At 37.9% G+C, this 15,661-nt stretch overlaps 2 protein-coding genes across 2 annotated transcripts in view; both read left to right on the forward strand.

Annotated features, from left to right (window-relative positions):
* The first annotated feature begins 12,766 nt into the window (after positions 1–12,766).
* LOC140922412 (trace amine-associated receptor 2-like) lies at positions 12,767–13,609 on the forward strand. Its single transcript, XM_073372397.1, has one exon. The coding sequence runs from the start codon at positions 12,767–12,769 to the stop codon at positions 13,607–13,609; it is 843 nt and encodes a 280-aa protein (XP_073228498.1).
* A 1,629-nt stretch (positions 13,610–15,238) lies between these two features.
* The window catches only part of LOC140923654 (zinc finger MYM-type protein 2-like), a 1,369-nt gene continuing 946 nt past the window's right edge, over positions 15,239–15,661 (forward strand). Inside the window, exon 1 of the mRNA XM_073373725.1 lies at positions 15,239–15,661. This exon is cut by the window's right edge and continues 946 nt beyond it. Within this exon, the coding sequence (XP_073229826.1) occupies positions 15,293–15,661 (369 nt within the window). The 5' untranslated portion in view covers positions 15,239–15,292.

Consider the following 15,661-nt stretch of genomic DNA (forward strand, 5'->3'; position numbering starts at 1 on the left):
CCTTAAGTTTAACTGAGAACGGTGGAAGATTTTGTAAATAATTTGTGATAATCGTCTTAAATTGCATTAGCGGTCGTTATTTGTTTTTGTCAGTCTGAAAATTGCTCTTTTTTGTCTGTTTAAGGTGGTTCGTCTTGTTTTCTTTTTTTTAGGAATTCATTCGATTCATGAATCGCATCCTGAGTGATGTGAAATTCAAGTTAAAATCTTTGTTATTGAAGCTTATCGGTAAAAGATTCTTAAATTAAAACCACAAAAAATTAATAAGGCCAAGGGATGGATTAAATGGCAGCTGGAAATTGGTTAAAAATTTTAACTGGCAGATGAGAAATAACAACAAGTATTGAATGAGGCTGAATAGATCTGTAAAATTAGATCAGATCATACAAAAGTCGAATTCAATAACTGCTTTTTTATTCCTTCCAAAATATTCATATCTAAACTACCTATGCTTACCTCGAACGATACCATAAAGTTTTGTCTGTTCCGGTGGTACTGAATACAAGGGTGATTAAAGGGATGTGTAGTCCATCAGATATTGTTCAAAAAGTAGTTATCTCATCCGTGGTGTTTTATAGTCTTGAGCAGTAATTAGTACTCCTGGCTATTTCATTTTCTTCGCAAAACGTGCCAGGAGTTTTGCGTCACTTTTTTTATTTCCCTAATGGTGTAAATTATCTGATATGCAAAAAATGGATTTCTTCATTGGTCAAGAGATGGAGAGAATCAACATAACATCGTCAGAGAGTCTGAAATATAAAATAAATAGTAGGCTTTAATTTATCAAGGAGAAACGAAAAATGTGTTTTTTTTATTACAGCTATCAAAATTTGTCATAGTCTTATTCGCCCACTCAAAGGAACGAAAAGATTTTTCTGTAGGTTCTTGAAAATTTGTTATAAAAGAACTCAGTGTGACAGGCAACCTAGCCCCTGCGGAAGGCGCTGTCAGATGGGATATGACGTGCCGCTTTATAGGGTATAGTTCTCAAGCAGCTAAGAATGGGATTGGGTATAGAAATCAGACAGCAATTCTTGGATGGGGAGGGATTTGAGAAGTTTAGTTTGATAGGGTAGCAAAATTCAGCTGAACCAGAAGTATAGGCTAGGTGGTCCAGTGTCCCAGCGGCACATTGCCAACCGAAAATTTCTAAGGACCCCCCCCCCCCCTCCCCGCCCCTGGGGAAAGAACTTCCTTTAACTGTTAAGATTGAGAACTGCATGGTTTTGAATTCTTGGCTGGTTTCTTTTATTTCTAACCATCACTGGATATAGATTTACAATCTTCCTCGTTTGCAGCAAACGAAATCTTGGCACCACTTGCCGTGGCGGATTTCAGTATTGGTTTAAGCGTTATTCCTTCTCTGTTCTTCTGCGATATTACAAACACCTGCGACTGGCCTCAACATAGCCCGCTCATGGGTAAATTTTACAAGATGGTTGTTTTAGTAACACGTTGTTGAAACTTATGCGGCTTCAGTACTGGATCGTTTTATTGCCATCGTCCATCCTCTAAAATACATTGCTTTCATGACTCGCCGTCGAATTACCCAAGTTATTTCCTTCTCTTGGTTTCTAACAGTTAGTTATAATGTGCTAAAAGTTACCCATTAAATGATTTATTTCTATAAACAATAGATATTCCAGTAAACAAAGGCACCAACTCGAGGCTCTTGAGAAAAATATACAGTGATTTGTATGAAATTATCCACCCAAGCCTCGTCCACATTTCTTTATGTTTTCTAACTGGAGCGTAATGCGGGAAAGGTCTATAACTCGTCCCTCATATTTGGCTGAGTATAATTTTCTTCGAGTTCCTTTCAGTGTTGTATTAATATTCTGCTTTATATCAATGACATTTCACGTACGCAAGCATGATCGGTCAGCATGCATCGTAGGAAAACAGTTACGCTTTAACCATCAGGTGTCCTTTAAAACTCATCACGAGAAGTCTGCAGTAATAATGATGGGTATTGTGATAGGAGTGTTTTTTGTTTGCTATGGGATGTATCTGCGTTGTAGTTTTCTACTACTATTCCAGACTACGATAACCTCATCGCCATGCAATGAAAAAAAAAACTACAAAATTTCTGTCCTGGTTTTAAACTCAGCCATTAACCCGCTTTAAAAGACTTGTCGGTTCTGTGTCTTAAAGAACAAAACAAAGTTAACTAAAGCCGACTTGACTTTACGTGCGTCACTCATTCTTGAAGGATGTAGGTCTTATATGAACGTGTGTGAAAGGCTTGAGCTAAGACTGATAAATCTGTAACGCTTGGACTCAAAGCGAATTCAGGCCAATTGAAATTTGGAACAATGGCACATCGGAGAGAAAACAAGAACCTTTGGACCCTAAGAGAATACCGCACAAGGGAAAGGACTTAGGATCAAGTTTCACAGGTGGTGTGAGACGCAAGTTCTTATTGTATGGAACTTTTTAGTTTCACATCAATACAAAAGAAGACATAATACAAACAATACAAAAGAAGACATAATAATAATAATAATAATAGTAATAATTAATTAATTTTTATTTATTTACATTTGCCACATAAAATAAATATTACAGACAGAAAATGAAAAAAATATATATATATATATTGTTACTAAGATTGCACTTTTGTAATAGATAGGGTGTCGAGGAAGCTCACTAGAAGCTAAATAGCTTGTAGAAAATTGGGCTCCCCATACTTAATGCTTTATGGCGCATTTTAACATTAAAAATATGATCAAATGCGCACAACACTCGAATAAGACTAAAACCAAAAGATATATTACATGCTTTCTATATACTAAAGTTTCTAATAGGTAATTTAGCATAAATCATAACAAGTAAAAAGTAAAAAGAGAACATAAAAGTAGAAAATAAAAACCTACGATCGCTAAAGACAGGTAGCTATGGGCCTCTTTAAAATAGTGTGTCTTAATGAGTCTCTTAATCTCATCAAAATCATTCTCTTTCCTAATATAGTCCGGTAAACCGTTCCATATCCTTAGAGCAGCTGCAGTAAATGATCTGTCCCCAGTTACAAAGAGTGCATTTGGACTTAGCGGTAGGGTCTTGGTCTTGCAAAGTACCGCCCACATCACTCCGCAGGTTATAGCGAGGACATCGTTTAGTATTGACGAGATTACTTAAATACACAGGCGCGAGATTGTGAATAGCCTTGAAAGAGATCACAGCGATTTTATAGCAAATTCTAAACTTTACCGGTAACCAATTCATTTCAAGCAGCACTGGGGTAATGTGACAGTATCTGGGTGTGTGGGTGATAAGTCGCGCTGCCGAATTCTGAGGACGTTGCAATTTGCATTGGAAAGATGCACAGCTGGTACACCATATATAGAGAAGACCGTTGCAATAATCAATGCGTGCTATGATCACACCTTGTACAAGCAATTTGGAAAGACATTTAACTAAACAATATTGTTAATTGATTGATGAGCCACGGTGAGAGCAGTTGATAAACATCATATCGACTCGACACGTATATTGAAAGGATTATGACATCGACATCGTGTTTTTATAGACAGAGCGCCAATTAAAGACTTCTACCATGACATAACTGATTTTTGCACGAAAGAGGTCTTAATGTAAATTGTTTTAGAATAACGAGTAATAACCAGTCTGAACAATAACGGGACTGTGAGAATCAAGCTCAAGGTTTTCAACGCTCCGGAGCCGAGACGAAATTTCTCTTTGGAACGTTTCTTTTTCACATCGTGATCACTATATTGTTTTTTTCCTTGCTTTATTCAGTCAATAACTTTGCGCACTCTGTTTAGTAGCTGGAGCTTTTTTTTTGTCACCCATTTTCGTTTACATGAAATATTATTGCCCCCGCAGGGAATTCGCCCAGAAATATACAGTCATAGAGTCAATATAGAAAATATCTCGATTTTCTTGAACAGGGGCCGCGAGGAATCGGTAGGTAATGATGACGTTTCTATTGTTTGCGCCTGCAAGAACGAAATGGTTATAGGATGACGTAAACACAAAAAAATTCGTCGCGGCCGCTGAATGGAAGCACTGAAGACTCGTTTAAACAGTGCTAACCTCAGGACCTAAGGTAAATATATTCGCAAATTACAGTCAGAAGAAGACCTGTGTACAACTGTGTCTATTGTTTTAAACTTCAATTCAGGCCCCTTCTCGCCGGTAATTATGAATATTTTTCTTGAAATTTGCAAATTGTAAATTGTAATTTGTTTACCCACGAAGCACTTAGCAGTTCATGAGAACTCGTTGAAACGTGTCCGTGCGTTCCAGATCGAATTGGAATTTGGAAGTGTTGGTTCATTTTGCGGAGAGGGGAAAACGGAAGTATCCGGAGAAAAATGTCTCGGAGCAAGGGAGAGAACCAACAACAAACTCAACACACGTTTGAAGTCGACGCCGGGATTTGAACCCGGGCCACCATGTTGGTGGGAGGCGAGTGCTCTCACCACCGCCCCACCCTTTCTCCCTAATTGGCTCGAGGCTAACCCTGTACAAATAAGTCTTCGGCGCTTTTATTCAGCGGCCACGACGAATTAAAAACTGGACTGTTATGATTTCTGAAAAAACTCCTGGTACCAAGAAATACAAAGGCAAGTTAAAAACGAAATGGCCTCATTGCGTTGCCATCGCAACTCCGATATCAATAAAACATGGGTCATAACAAATTTTCATCTTTATATAGTACAACTGTACGTAACATTTTTCTGATATCTAATTGTGAATGCTGAAGTCAAAATACTCAAACTTAAAGTTCCTTTTCGGCTTGGTTCGACTTGGTGTTTGCTTTTTCACCCACAAGTTTTAAAGTGTTGGTCCATTCGTAAGTAGAGCGAAAATAATAATAAAAAAAAGCGTTTTCGTAAAATCACAGTGAAAGGAGGTGCATAAGTCAGCCTATCAAAATTTAGAACCATAGGAGTAGCGAAATTGTCATTTTTCATAGTTCAAATCGGTACTCTCTCGGTTTTTATCAATTTTTATTACTGTGGTTTCGCGGTTTAGAAGTAACGACGATGAAAATGATAGGTCAACTAAACGAGTCCTCTCCGGGACTACGAGTTTCAAAACAGTTTGCAACAGTTTGCTTTGAATTTTTTGTACTTATGTGTATTTGCCTTTTCTTAAGTCATTGACTATAAAGGACTCTTAATAAAACAAATATTACTAAGACATTAGAGCTTATAGAAAAACTGCCCAAAAACGGCATGAGTCCTGTGGATAGTGTGGGACCTTAATGTGGGACCCAGGTCTCGCGGATGTGGCAATTAACAGACTGAAAAAAATGTTGATATATCGAACATGGGCTATTTATTTTGTTACTTAAAGTGCTTTAAAATGCCCTCTGTCTAGTATCAAGAAGTTTATAATTATTCATATTAGTTTTTCTCGCGGAAAGGAGGGTATAGACTATATTTGTCATCATGATTTGTTTGTCAGTATTATACGTAAAATATCCAAATTCTAATCTTTCTGATTGGTCCAAAAACAAACCGTGTAACATAGTTCGGTCCTGAGTGGCTTAAGTTTTAATCCGGTCAATTTGTCAATAATTTGGTAGAAATCAAAATATAATATAATGCAATTCCCAATTTAAGGCGAGGACTACGTTTTCCCTTGCTCTAGCTGAAACTCTGATAAGTATCCAAGTCACGATTCACTCAAGGCAGTGCAACAAAGAGGAGTCCGAGGCTTAATTTCTTTGCCTGAGGATATTTCATCAGTTTATTCTGCCCTCAGGGTTCTCATTTCTACAAAATTTTAAGAGTGATTTAAATAAAACGTAAACGATACCGGTAGTGAACGAAACGCCCTCTGGTTATAAGTGAAAAAAAAAAGTGAAAAAAAAGTGAATGGAATTACGTCCGCATCCCATTAAGACTGTTGTAATTAACCTAGTAGCCTTAATTTTATTACTGGGGTTTATTTTTCATGCATTGTTACCTATTGAATACTGTGGCGATAAACTGAAGAGGTCGATAGACGAAACTAGTTTTGTGAATCGGCATATAAATTTAATAGTGTGTTGGAAGTGGAAACAAATTAGGTCTTTTTCTTTTGTATATTGAAATAATATTACGTAACACTTTCTTAGGTTCGACAAACAAAATTTCACAGCCGCTGTGGTTCACTTATGGTTTTATATTCAAGGCCATTTATAATAGCCCCTGCATTAATAATACTTTCCTTTCTTTTCTTATAATGCTCCAGTTGGTACTTTACTACATCATAGGAATACACTAGCTATTTTTTTCATCAGCGTGCTCGATGGGAGCACTATTTATAACATAGCTAGAATATTCGCCTATTCAAATCTATAGCGGGAGCGTGCTTCATGTTCCCATTGAGCACGCTGTTGACGTCTTTCTCAGTAAACTATATACCTTGCCAAGGTATATAGTTCTTGTGAGCTTGGCAATCCTCCCAAGACGTCTCCTAAGTGCATCCATAGCTCAAAAGTACACGATAAAGCGTTAACCATGTGTGTTATAACGTAAATTTAAGAGAAAACTTTTGAATTTGCTAATCGATAGTGGGGAAAAGAGGTGAGTGTTGTTGTTGTCATCTGCGCGAGCTGTGCGGGCTATGACGTGTAAAAATCATTCTTTGCAAAGTTGTTTCTTTCAAACTGAAATGATTTTTTGGTGAATTACAGCGGTGATTATATTGGCGTGAACACCTAAAATATGTCTGGAATGTTTATTGTGTTGCAACCAATCACAGGTGAGATCTTCACACCGGAGAAATCACAGCCAACGACAGTTTCCGATCAGTCATGGAACAAATTATTTTCGTTTTGTTTAAGGATACAAACTGCCTTATTAGGAATTTAAAACACCGCTGTTCTCCAAGATCAGTGCCGAGGACCGCATCCAGTACATCGTTCGATTTTAGAAAGAAAAGTTTTAGAAGCCAACGCGACGCGACGGTGACCAGCTTTCCATGTAACGACATATCACACTAAGACAATAAAAAATGAACAATCGTGATGTTTTCGTTTCTAATAGAATAATCCTTGCTAATATTTTTTTGTAGAACAAGGGGATTCGAATTGTGTGGACTAACGATTGAACCTTCGAACTACTGTGCTGGCAGAAGTCCCTTGATCGCAAGGTCACAAACTGGAAAGACCGCCGACCAAATTCAACATATATGGAATGATTGGCACATCGCGCAACATAAACAGTCCAATTTTTGGTATTCCTTCCAAAATATAATTTCGCTTTTTCTCTGAAAGCATTTACGCATTTAATATCTGGGAGATTACATGCTATAGGAAGCTAGTTATGAGGGGATTTAGCCAGGAAGATTTCAAGTCCAAATTAGCACATTTTGCGCGCAAAAGAAAAAAAAATATGACTATCTCCGATCGCAGTTCTTCCATCTGCTTCGATTTTTCACAAAAAAGTGTTTACGCTTACTGCATTAGCTGCGAAGCGATGGAAATCAGAAAACTCTAGCGGCTTACCTTGCAACATTGTAACTTGCGATCAGGCGAAACTACCGATTTCGATCGTTACAAAAAGTTTGAAAACTCGCGCGCCAAACCGTCGCGTGCGTAGGCCCGGCACATCGGCTTTGTAATTTATTTCAAAATCGCTCAAACCTGTATTCTTCGCTATTATAGCAAATAATGTAAACAAATAGGAAGGAAAAGCAATTGTTTACTTGTAAAAAGACTGAATGTTAAAACAAAATGAAAATAATTTGTTCCGTGACAGATAGGAAACCGTTCGTTGCTTGTGGTTTCTGTAGTGTGATGATCTCGTCTGTGATTGGTTACATCACAATAAACATTCCAGACATATTTCAGGTGTTCACGGCAATATGATCACCGCTGTAATAGTATTCCGCCACCTCAATATGGATTTTAAAATCTTTTTGACCGTAATCTTAAGCGACTTGATTAAACTTTGAAGACAAAAATATAACTGTGAGGTAAAAAAAACATAGTCACGTAGACAATGACGCGTACTGCTTTGAGCGCACGCTATAATAATGAAAATTTAAGGTAACTGCTGCATTGATAGCTTTGATAATGTTATAAAACAATTAGTTCATGATTCAGCTGTGCGTATGTCGAGATATTGAGCACTTGGGAAGTTTGCTGCGCCTCGAGCAACTCTTACACCTCTTACGTGCTCTCCAAACTTCCTGCGTGCTCAATATCTATACATACTCACTCTGACGCTTGAACTAATTGTTAAATTGTCATCCGTGGTGTTTTATATCTTGGGCAGTAATTAGTACTGGCTACTTCATTTTCTTCGCAAAACGTGCCAGAAATTTTCCGCCATTTTTTTTCTTTATTTGTTTAATTGTGTAAATTATCTAATATGCAAACAGTTGTCCTCTTTATTGGTCAAGAGCTGGAGAGAATCAACATAAAATCGTCAAAAGTCTGGGCTATAAAATAACTAGCAGGCTTTTAGTTATCAAGAAGAAAGGAAAATGCACTTTTTTATTACAGCTAAAAAAATTTGTCATACTCGTATTCGCCCCACTCAAAGCAGCGAAAAGATTTTTTTCTATGGATTCTTTAAAATTTGTGATAAAGGAACTCGGTGAACAACCTAACCCCCTGCGGGGTGGGGGGGGGGGGGGTACTGCCAGATGGTATATATAATGAGACGTTTTATAGGGGATGGTTTTCAAGCATGCAGTTAAGTCTGGGATTGGGTATAGAAATCAGAGAGCAACTCTTGTATAGGGAGGGATTTGGGGAGTTTAGTTTAGTATAGTGTAGCAAAATTCAGCTGAACCAGGAGTTTAGGCTCTAAAGGTTTTCCAGGGTGTCAGCAGCACTTTACCACTGGAAAAATTTCTCAAGACCCCCCAGCCCCCTACTAGGGAGGAAACCTTTAAAAGAGAAGACGAGATGTCCACCGCTGGAACGGTACATTAAAAAACGCTACATAACAAAATCTTCGAAATTAAGCAATAAAGAACACTTTGCCTTTAACAATGTATTAGATGTATTATTATACATTCAACTCACTATCTCTTTTCTGATTGGCCGAAAGCGTACAGTGAATTTTCAAAATCAGCGCCTGGGACGTCATCTAGCTGCAGATTATACAATACTCATGTCAAGGACACTCAAGTTCACGGGTAATCATGTCATGCATGACCGCGGTGCATGATTTCTGAGGGTAATCATGTCAAGTTCGCGCGCTTTTTGTTGCTTTCCGTTAGTGAAGAAGCAAAAACACCACTTCCAGGTTTGCTTCGTTGACCGAGCTAGACATCGAAAAAATAGTTGAAGACAAGGACTCACAAACATGAAAAGGTTGACGAAGGTGGCAAAGCTGTTTGCTGATTACGTGAAAGAGAAAAAACTGAGAGAACATGAGAACCCCTACCCCGACCTTCATTATTCTGGATATCACAAAAACTTCATCCAATAATTGTTTATTATATTCCTAGAATTCATTAACACATTTTGTACCTATTTTGTTATCAAACATACGAAGAAAAGTTATAAGGTCAGTATTTAATACACAGCCCAAGACAAATTATTATGAGATTAATTGGCAAATTATTACATATAAAGATGATTAAAAGAAGAAATAGAGCGTTTTCACCCAAGTGGCCAGCAACTATGCAAATTTATTGGAACAAAAGAGAGCGTTTTAGTTAGACAAGAGTTCAACTCTCACAGGGTTGGTTGGAATACCAACATGGCCACCGTTTCATTTTATTTGAAACACATTATGACCACCGCGACGTCATGTAGAAACGCCCCATAGTAACCAGTTGATATGTGTTCCTGATATATTCCAAGATGTTGGTTATATTCTACAGTTGATGAGAACTTCCTTTAACTGCTAAGATGGAGACCTGGTTTTGGATTCTTGGCTGGTTTCTTTCATTTCTGACCATCACTGGAAATGGATTTACAATCTTCCTCGTTTGCAGCAGACGAAATCTCCGCACCAAAACCAACGCGTTTATTGTTTCACTTGCAGAAGCGGATTTCTTTGTTGGTTTAAGCGTTATTCCTTCACTGTTCTTTTGCCACATTACAAACACCTGCCACTGGCCTGATTATTGGTTCTCGTGGGTGAATATTATAAGGTTGTTGTTTAGTTACACGTCTGCTTTGAACTTATGCGGCTTAGTACTGGATCGTTTTATTGCCATCATCTTTCCTCTAAAATACATTACTTTGATGACTCGCCGTCGAATTACTCAAGCAATTTTCTTCTCTTGGGTTCTAACAGCTAGTTATAATGCGCTACAAGATACCCTTTGTATTGTCTTACTTCAAAACCATGCCTATCTTTTTATTTGGCTGAACATAATTTCCACTTTTCTTCTATGTATTCTGTTAATACTCTGCTTTGTATCAATGATATTTCATGTATGTAGGCATGATCAGTCAGCACGCACCTTAGCAAAACAGTTACGTTTTAACCATCAGATGTCGTTGAAAACCCATCACGAGAAGTCTGCATTAACTATGATGGGTATTGTAATAGGAGTTTTTCTTGTTTGCTATGGTATGTATCTACGTTGTGGTTTTCAAATACTATCCTCATCACGATGTAATGATGAAAACTACAAAATTCCTTTCTTGGTTTTAAACTCAGCAATTAACTCGTTGGCTTATGCCTTTTTCAAAAGAGACATAAAGAAAGAGTTTAAAAGACTCGTCGGCGCTGTGTTTTAAAGAAAATAACAAAGTTAACTTAAGCCTACTACTTGAAGTGCGTAACTCATTCTTGTAGAATGTAGGTCTTATATGAACGAGTGTGAAAGGTTTCAGCTACGACTGATAAATCTGTGACGCTTGGACTCAAAGCGAATTGAAATTTCGAAAAATGGCGCATTGGAGAGAAAATAAGTTCTTTGGGCCCTAACAGAATACAAAAAACAAGGGAAAGGACTTAGAATCAAGGTTCACAGTGATGCGAGACGCAAGTTCTTACTGGATGGAACTTTTTACGAGATTCACATAATTTTGTAATCACACCCTGCTAGCAAAGCCTTTGCTTCACTTGCTTGATTCTGGCATACTCGAGCAAGACTCTGCATCAATCGAGTGACAAAGATAGCGAGAGCATGTGCTGCTTAGATACAGTTTCGAACCAAGGCTTAATAGCCGTGCACTTTAAACAGCGGGCTCATCGATCGGTTATGACCATCGGTTTATCATTCTGAAACGGACACTCGAAGTCTGAATACCAGTTTGACAAGAGAAAACAAAATCATTCTTTGCAAAGCTGTTTCTTTCAAAAATAATTTTTTGGTGAATTAATAGTTTTCCGGCACCTCAACATTTGACCGTAATCTTATGCGACTTTATTAAACTGTGAGGTAAAAAAAACATAGTCACGTAGACATTGACGCGTACATTAACTGCTGCATTGATAGCTTTGATAATGTTATAAAACAATTAGTTCATGATTCAGCTGTGCGTATGTCGAGATATATATTGAGCACTTGGGAAGTTTGCTGCGCCTCGAGCAACTCTTACGCCTCTTACGTGCTCTCCAAACTTCCTGCGTGCTCAATATCTCTAGATACTCTCTCTGACGCATGAACTTATTGTTAAATTGTCATCCGTAGTGTTTTATAGTCTTGGGCAGTAATTAGTACTGGCTATTGCATTTTCTTCGCAAAACGTGTCAGAAATTTTCCGCCATTTTTTAAAATTGTTTGTGTAATTGTGTAAATTATCTGATATGCTAACAGTTGTCCTCTTTATTGTTCAAGAGCTGGAGAGAATCAACATAAAATCGTCAAAAGTCTGAACTATGAAATAATTAGCAGGCTTTTAGTTGAAGGAGAAAGGAAAAATGCTTTTTTTTATTACAGCTATCAAAATTTGTCATACTCGCATTCGCCCCACTCAAAGGAGCGAAAAGATTTTTTCTATGGATTCTGGATTCTTTAAAATTTGTGATAAAGAAACTCGGTGAACAACCTATCCCCGCGGTGGGGAAGGGGGGGGGGGGGGGGGTACTACCAGATGGGATATATAATGTGACGTTTTATAGGGGATGGTTTTCAAGCATGCAGTTAAGCCTGGGATTGGGTATAGAAATCAGAGAGCAACTCTTTTATAGGGAGGGATTTGGGGAGTTTAGTTTAATAGAGTGTAGCAAAATTCAGCTGAACCAGGAGTATAAGCTAGGTTTTCGAGGGTCTCAGCGGCACATTACCACCGAAAAAATTTTCTCAAGACCCCCCCCCCCCCCCACCCCCCACCCCACTAGGGGGGAAATCTTAAAAGAGTAGACGAGATGTCCACTGCTGGAACGGTATTTTCAAAAACCCTACATAATAAAGTCTTCGAAATTAAGCGATAAAGAACACTTTTGCCTTTAACAATGTATTAGATGTATTATATTCCTAGAATTCATTAACACATTTTGTACCTATTTTATTGTCAAACATACGAAGAAACGTTGTAAGGTCAGCATTTAATACACAGACCAAGACAAATAATTATGAGATTAATTAGCCATGCAATTATCACATATATACTTAAGACGATTAAAAGAACAAAGAGTGCGTTACTTTTCACCCAAGTGGCTAGCAACTATGCCAATTTATTGGAACAAAAAAGAACGTTTTAGTTAGACAAGAGTTCGACTCTCACAGGGTTGGTTGGAATACCAACATCGCCGCCGTTTCTATTTTTTTGAAACACCATTATGGCCGCCATGACGTCATGTGAAAACGCTCCTTGATGTGACCCTAATATTTAAGAAAGATGTTGGTTATATTCTACAGTTGATAAGAACTTCCTTTAACTGCTAAGATGGAGACCTGGTTTTGGATTTTTGGCTGGTTTCTTTCATTTTTAACCATCATTGGAAATGGATTTACAATCTTCCTCGTTTGCAGCAGACGAAATCTCCGCACGAAAACAAACGCGTTTATTGTTTCACTTGCCGTGGCGGATTTCTGTGTTGGTTTGAGCGTTATTCCTTCAATGTTCTTGTGCGACATTACAAACACCTGCCACTGGCCTCACAGTTTGATGTCTTGGGTGGTTTTCATACGGTTGCTGTTTAGTAACACGTCTGCTGTAAACTTATGCAGCTTAGTACTTGATCGTTTTATTGCGATCGTCCATCCTCTAAAATACATTACTTTGATGACTCGCCGTCGAATTACTCGAGTTATTTTCTTCTCTTGGGCTCTAACAGTTAGTTTTAATGCGCTAAAAGTTATCTATTTTGTGTTTTATTTCAAAACAATGGATGTCCTGTTTTTATGGCTACAGCTAATTTGCTTCGAGTTCCTTCCAAGTGTTGTATTAATACTCTGCTTTGTATCAATGATATTTCACGTACGCAGGCATGATCGGTCAGCACGCATCGTAGAAAAACAGTTACGTTTTAACCATCAGGTGTCGTTTAAAACCCATTACGAGAAGTCTGCATTAATAATGATGGGTCTTGTGATAGGAGTGTTTCTTGTTTGCTATGGTATGTATTTACGTTGTAGTTTTCTGATACTATCCTCATTACAATGTAATGATGAAAACTACAAAATTATTTTCTTGGTGTTAAACTCGGCCATTAACCCGCTGGCTTATGCCTTTTTTAAAAGAGACATAAAGAAAGAGTTTCAAAGATTTGTCGCCGCTGTGTTTTAAAGAAAACAACAAAGTTAACTTAAGTCTGTCACTTAACGTGCGTCACTCATTCTTGTAGGATGTAAGTCTTTTTTTGCACGTGTGTCAAAGGCTTGAGCTATTCAGTAAAAGACTGATAAATGTGTGAGGCTTGGACTTAAAAAAAAATGAAATTTGGAAAAAATGGCCCACTAGGAGAGAAAACAAGAATCTTTGGACCCTAAGAGAATACAAAATACAAGATCAAGGTTCACTGTAATGTAAGACGCAAGTTCTTATTGGATGGAACTTTTTAGTTTCAAATCATGACATAAAGTATAATTTTGTGTTCACACCCTGCTAACAAAGCCCGATTTGCTTCACTTGCGCGATTCTAGCCTACTCGAGCAAGACTCTGCATCAATAGAGTAAGATCTTTGTTGAGCATGTGGTGCTATTGTTGCTTGGATACAGTTTTGAACCCAAGCTTTATAGCCGTGCGCTTTGTACAGTGTGACCATCGGTTTATCAATCTGAAACGTATGCTCGCATTCTGAATACCAGTTTGACGTGAGAAAACAAAATTGACAAGTTCAGGGGTTCGAGGTTCGTTGACTTCAAAGGCTTGGCGCCAATTTTCCTGCGCACTTAAGATGACAAATGGGGCCGTTCCTTCAATAGCCTTCGTAATCAACTCTGTTAACGGCTGTAGATTCCTAGAATTTACTGAACCGAACTGAAAGGTTTTCTGTACGATTTTCTCGTTATATGAAATAATTTCCTTGAGGGAAAAACACAAAGATTGTAGTTTTGTAATCTTTCGGTGCAAGTTTATTTCAGCTCAGTCCCACAGGTGTGACTGAAATGATAAAAATCGTCTAAACTGTAAAATGACTTATTATGGAAAAAGGAAGGTAGCTATCAGACTTATCACCTTTCTTGTCCTGGTTACTCTAACGTAAGGCTAATTTTCCTTTAAATTCTGTAGAAATGTAGAAATGATCGTACAAAGAAATTAATGGAATGATGCATGGTTGGTTGGTCAGGAAGCCCAACCGCAAATGGGAAGACGAGTTGCTCGTAGCTGGAACGATATTAGAAACGTTGCGTGCTGAATGCACGACAAAAGCTTCCAAATTTAGCGATACGAAATAAAAATGCAAAAGAAGGCATTTAACTGATTGAACCAAACAATATTGTTGATTATTGATAAGCTAGTAATAACAGACGTTAAAGATCATGCATATGGACATGACACTCCAGTCGGCTTGCGCAATGTAACATTGAAAGGATTATAAAATAACAAGGTTTTATAAATAAATATAATGGTTAGACAAGAAGTTTTGGGCAAGGTGTTTTTTTCCACAGTTGATGACAACTGCTTTTAAAAACTTATTGACATTGTGTTTTTATAGACAGAGCACCAGTTAAAGGCTTCCACCAACATCATTGACTTTTGCACGAAAAAGGGCTTTATGTAAATTGACGTGGAATAATTAACAATTGTTATATTCCTAGACTTTCACTCAACTAACCAGGGGCTGTCATTGGTTGATTCCTGGTCACGTGGCCTTGACTAAAATCAAATGTATCCCGATCGTGATACATCACGCAATGTACCCCGCTCGGGATACATTACAGCACGTGATCAAAGCATGGTGCAAAGTGGCGTGATTGAAAGCGGGAATTTTAACTTTTGTGAATGAACGCAGCAAAACAAAAAATATGGAGCCTGAACCTGTAAGGAAACGATTCAAACAGCTCACAAATGAAGAGATACAGCAACTGGTTGAGGCCAAGGATTCCGAAAATACAAGGAGAGCGACTAAAAATGCCGTTGCTACTTTTCTAGCATTCTGTAATGAAGTTACGCCTGAAGAACCCGTGAAAAACACAGAGTCCCTGGAGAAAATGTCGAAGAACGAACTGAATGAACTTCTAACGAATTTCTGGCCGAATGCCCGGAAAAAGAATGGAGACAATTACAAAAAGACTGCCTTGATGGGACTACGATTTGGTCTGCAAAGGCACTTTCTACTGAAAAGAGATTTTGACATCATTAATGACGGCGAGTTTTCCAAATCAAATCAAGTT

The sequence above is a fragment of the Porites lutea genome, chromosome 13 (assembly GCF_958299795.1).
Source record: "Porites lutea chromosome 13, jaPorLute2.1, whole genome shotgun sequence".
In the NCBI taxonomy this organism is placed as follows: Eukaryota; Metazoa; Cnidaria; class Anthozoa; order Scleractinia; family Poritidae; genus Porites; species Porites lutea.